Source organism: Electrona antarctica, assembly GCF_951216825.1.
Source record: "Electrona antarctica genome assembly, chromosome: 23".
In the NCBI taxonomy this organism is placed as follows: Eukaryota; Metazoa; Chordata; class Actinopteri; order Myctophiformes; family Myctophidae; genus Electrona; species Electrona antarctica.
Genome location: NC_136804.1, coordinates 8,045,543 through 8,050,942, shown reverse-complemented (window position 1 = coordinate 8,050,942; position 5,400 = coordinate 8,045,543). Strand labels below are relative to the sequence as shown.

General features: G+C 43.8%; 1 protein-coding gene across 1 annotated transcript; it reads right to left on the bottom strand.

Annotated features, from left to right (window-relative positions):
* Positions 1–865: 865 nt before the first annotated feature.
* Positions 866–2,429, bottom strand: LOC306916352 (E3 ubiquitin-protein ligase TRIM35-like; the record flags this gene model as incomplete). Its single annotated transcript, XM_079494186.1, has 1 exon — positions 866–2,429. The coding sequence occupies exon 1, from the start codon at positions 2,270–2,272 to the stop codon at positions 866–868; it is 1,407 nt and encodes a 468-aa protein (XP_079350312.1). The 5' UTR covers positions 2,273–2,429.
* Positions 2,430–5,400: the final 2,971 nt, after the last annotated feature.

The window sequence follows — 5,400 nt, the reverse complement described above, 5'->3', positions numbered from 1 at the left end:
GTATAGTAGAGTATGTTAATACTGTAACATGTGCAACTGGGATGGTTGCATTTTGTCTCCCTGCTCTTCCATTCAGACATTTAGATCATTTTGTCAAAGGTCATGAGTGTCTCACTATAGACACAGTATGTCTGACACAAATTCTGACCTGAAGGTAAGATTCAATTTATCCCCTGGGCGAGCAGGCAGGCTTTATTAGCTCAATGGTAGAAAATGGCAGCACTTGAGCAGGAAACCAGGGTTCAAATCCAGGGTAGAAGAGGAGGATAGTGCAGCTTTAAGTGGAAGAAACCTCAGGCAGAAATAGACTATAAAACATGTGTAATATTTAACGAACTGGCCTGTGATCAACATCATATAACACGTCATAACTTTTAATTACTTAAACGAGGGACCAACGTTGTGTGGCATAGATGTTTATTTGATTTTAAAATAAGAGATAGATTTTGATCTTTCAGATCTATAATTTCAACAGAAATCAAAGGTAAATATGCATCAATACACAGTTTACACACTAAATAAAACAATAATTACATAAGGACATTGGTGATCCACAGTGGTGATATATATTTTATGTACAACAGTAAAAGTATCATAAATGTCTTTCTAGTTTTAATTTATAGTAAAAATCACACTCATGTGAAGTGAGGGGCACAGCGAGGACAGTATTTATATATATTTACTGCCCCAAACAAACATCAAAGTCCATAGACTTGGCCTGTCTATGACATCATTTTGGAAAGCGACACATTGGAGGAGTCAGCGCCCCTCAATAATTAATATTACCTTTAATAGTGTTGGTAGTTTATCATCATCATGTTTATCATCATCATCATCATCATCATCATCATCACCTGTAACTATGTTATTCCACAGTTACACTGACCTTCCCTGGTAACATCCTAATAGGGCTGTTGAGCTGACCAGTCAAAATGTATGGATAGAGTGTTTCAGTGAAAGTGTGTGTGATGGTGTGTATGTGTGTGTTGGTATCAGGATTAGAGAATGACAGCTTTCCTCTGTTCCAGTCCAGCTGGACTCTGATCCTCTGAGGTGTCTGCTTCAATGAGAGACCAGTGACTGACCCTAGTGGTGTGGAGTATGCTGCGTATTTACATTTAGAAAACTGTAATCCGTTGTCTTGACCCCCTCCGTCTCCCTTCCTCTGGTAAGAATCTGGTAACACACCCAGTTGCCAGCATGTATTGTCTCCAACCTCGACGTCCCAGCTGTGAGTCCCTGAGCTAAAGCCCTCAGAACCCACGACAAGTCGATGGATGTCAAACCTCTCTGGGTTGACAGGAAGCAGCTGTCTCTCTCCACCTCTCACACTGGTCAGATCATCAGAGAGGGTGTATAATGGATGGGCCGTGTTGGGGTCCAGAATGACCGGATTGTAGGCGATGATGTCCTTCATCTTGTTCCAGACTCTGAAGGTCAGGTTGCCCAGGTGTTTGACCACGTCTATCAGTGGTCCCGAGGCTGGCTGTGGGTCCGGCAGCATCAGCTGGACTCTCTCCATCGTGGTCTTGTAGTTCTTCAGGAATGAGACGTGTTCTGCTTTCAGCTGCTCCTCTGTGGCTCTGATGTTGTTTGAAACGGTTGATATGTCTCTGTTCAGACCCTCGATCTTCTCCTTCATCCTATGGCTCTTCTGCTGCTCTTCCCTCCTCAGTGCAGTGAGGCTGGCCTCCTCTTCCTCTTGTAGAAACTGATGCATCTTCTTAAACTGGTCTTTCATCTGCGTCTCTGTGTGCTGGGCCTGGACCTTAAGGTGTTCTGCTGTTTGGTCACAGTTTGTTTTCACTTCATTGAAGACCTCTAGCTTCTCCCGTAAAGGCTTCAGTGATTTCTGGACTTTCTCCTTGTGATCCACTGCTGCTTCATCGATGGGACTGAAACGGTGGTTGGGGTGTTTTTTAGAATCTCGACACACAACGCACACTGCCTCGTGACATTCCAGACAGAACAGTTTGAGTTTCTCAGTGTGCAGACCACAGAGATCCGCGACCTCAGACCCTGTTGACGCTCTCTGCTGTCTCTCCTGTGCAAAGGTCTCACACAGGTTCTTCAGAGCCAGGTTTAAGGGAATATCTATTGACTGTCTCTTCTTACAAATGGGACACTCCTTTATTTCCTTCTCTCGCCACCATTCCTGCAGACAGTCTTTGCAGAAGCTGTGGCTACACGAAAGGAGGACGGGATCTTTAAAGATGTCGTGACACACGGGACAGGAAAAATCCTCTTCCGAGAAAGACACCTTGGATGCCATTTTGTCTTTTGAGTGAAGCTACGAACACTCAAGCCAGGAAATCAGCCAGTCCCTACAGTATATATACAATGTTCCCTGAAGTTTAATTTCACTGTGAATCGTGGTTGTAGTTAAAGTCCAGTCAGCTGTTGTTAAAGTCGATTCAGCAGCAGGTTGTTCCAGTGGTCTGGGTCAGTATTCAGCAGGTTGTGGTTTGGGTCAGTATTCCATCCTGTAGCTGTGAATGGAAAGACAGTCTTTCCGCTCGCACTGGAAGTGTGTGTTTGATCTGAAGGTGAATCTTATCGTCTGAGATGAGTCCGACAAGAGGCGGAACCACACACACACAATTGGAATTTGCCCTTTCAAAGTGCTTTACAATGTGCACCGTAAATCATTAACCCTTGTTGTACAAGCTGTACAACAGAGACAGCAGAGATATACAAGTCACCTGCTTTATTTTATTTTTATTTTACATTTTGTGTCAGTTATGTTTGCACAACAGGGTCAATGGTCTAATCTAATGTATATGGGGCCTGAAAGATCTACAAGCTCACAACATTTTGAGCTTGTAGATCTGCTATTGTGCACCACACAGCTGAGTAGAAATCAGGCATTGCAATGCCAAATACATTTTAGTCGACAAAATCAACTGTAGATTTAGTTGCTTAAAATCTTATATTTAGGCGACCCAAAAAAAAAGACTAAAACTAAATAAAGTGTTGTCAAAATCAACACTATACTCAAGTGGTTAGTTTTCACTCTTCATTCTTTTTTTTTTTACCAGCAGCTGCTTCGTAGAAGGTGCTGGTTAGTGTTTACCTGGGAAACTTGCAACACTGGTAGTCGACCGGTAGATCTTTCTGCTGAGTGTTGCCAAGTCTGCATATTTCCAGCCTGCATATTTCCAGCCTAACGTGGATTCATTCACAGTTGCTTGCCTGGTTTGGTTTTCGGAGGCTGCTTAGCTTATTTCTGTCACGACAGTTGGCAACACTGGCAACCATACTGCCGAGTACTTCCGATTGCTGATTGGCTTAGCGTTTTCTCTCAGTCAGTTCATTCTGAGTCAAACCCCCGCGATCATGGCAAATGGATGGGAATGTGCAGTCAAAGCAAACTTTATAATCTCAATACTTAGGCACAAACCAACTATTTACGAGGAACAATATTGATGTAACTAAGATTTGCTGAGTCAGCTATATTTTATATACAGAGATTTAGAAGAAATAAGCAAAATCGCTATGCAACATTTCCTCCTCCTCCTCCTCCTCCCTCTGTGCGCTCCGGGTCCAGAGCAGCATGGCACTTTTTCTCGTGTAGAATACAGCTGAGCTGACCTATAAACCCACACAGTGTTGCAACAGTGACGTGAGGTGTACATCGGCTGGGGCGCGGGGCGGAGGAACAGCACTTGCTAGCCATTGCATGTTTGAAGGCACACAGGCCACGCAGAGAACAGACAGATGTCACAGATCCTTTGTTAGAAAAACGGTCTCTGTTGTCGCAATTATTTAAGTTTGCAAAACGTAACTTTCAAGTGAAGTTTATGGATAGGAGTCCTGCCTGACTGCGCTTAACCAACGCTTCACCAGGCACACACAGTAAAAACGTGCACACACACACACACACACACACACACACACACACACACACACACACACACACACACACACACACACACACACACACACACACACACACACACACACACACACACACACACACACACACACACACACACACACACTGAGCGAGGTAGCAGTGTCATGACGTTGTTACCTAAATGTGTGCAGTGCATCTGTGCATGCACTCAAACTTTATTATTGATCATGCGCAACGTGATGAAAGCATTTATAGGTCAGACAGGCAATACTATAGGCCCACATGTGTATATAAAGTAAACCAACCTAGATTCCTAGCATTTCTTTATTACATCTTGTGTAGGCCTACATGTGCCTACATATTTTTGTCTCAGGAAAATCTCAGGATCCAAAAGTGTACCATTTTGAATCCCTATACAGAGCTTAAAATGAGCTGAAACAACTGTGTACAGTGAGTGACATGAGGTATTTTTTAGTGGTGCGGAGCTATGTGTGTGGGTGGCGGGTGCGTTCCTGTGGGTCAGTACAGTGACAGTACAGTACAGTAGAGGGACCCCACACGGTAACACGGTCATTTCTCAACCGTTTCGGACGCGGGAACCATTCTGCTGCTTGTCTGGGTGGGGGGTCCCCACTTCAAATATGATTAATTTGGGGGGGTCACAGCCTGAAAAGGCTCCTTAAAATGCTAGCCTACCACCTTTTCTCGCTTTACAACTTCAAAAATAATGGTGCTGCCTTTCTCCAAAGAGCTTTACAATGCAAATTGCAATTTGAAACTGAAACACAATATAAACAGAGAGGTGGGGCCGAGAAAGGCCCTTATTGATCACACCTGTTCAATTTCCAGGCTCTGCCATGAGCCAATTGATTGCCATGGCAACCCCAGCCTTATTCCCCACACCTGCCATTTGAATACTTTTCAGTCACTTTGCACTCTTCAGTCTTCAGACACTCTCCTCAGGCACTCTTCAGTCTTCAGACACTCTCTTCAGGCAGACAGACAGTTAAAACGGTTGCTATGACAACGGATATAATATATAATATGGGTAGTCCCGATTTCCATTGTCCCCAGCTTGCATCGCTCCCAAGTAGGCCGGTGCCTGACGGGCACATGTCTAGTTTATAAAAGTTCACTTTTGTTCATTTCACTCAACAAGAACTGAGTGTGATTGACTAGTTAGTTGCCAGGTAACGACCAAAGTGGAGTACTCCGTTCATTCAAAGATGATTGACAGCAACATATTAAACATTCATGTTAATTGCACAACTCACAGGCAGCTAGGGATCAGTGATAGTCCTCTAGCTGAGCAGTGTACAGTATAAATTAATACACGTGGGCAATTGGTGAGTGCATGTCAGCTTGGCTGAGCCTCAGTGTTACGTGACCAAAGCGGTAAACAGAAAATTTGCGTACTTCTACACCTGACGAGAATACGAATGTCAGTGCAATGAAATGTGGGGGTTACATTAACATAAGAAAATCTAGACAGTATATGCATCGCAAGACAGATACTGATTGATGGGACATATACCATATTCTGA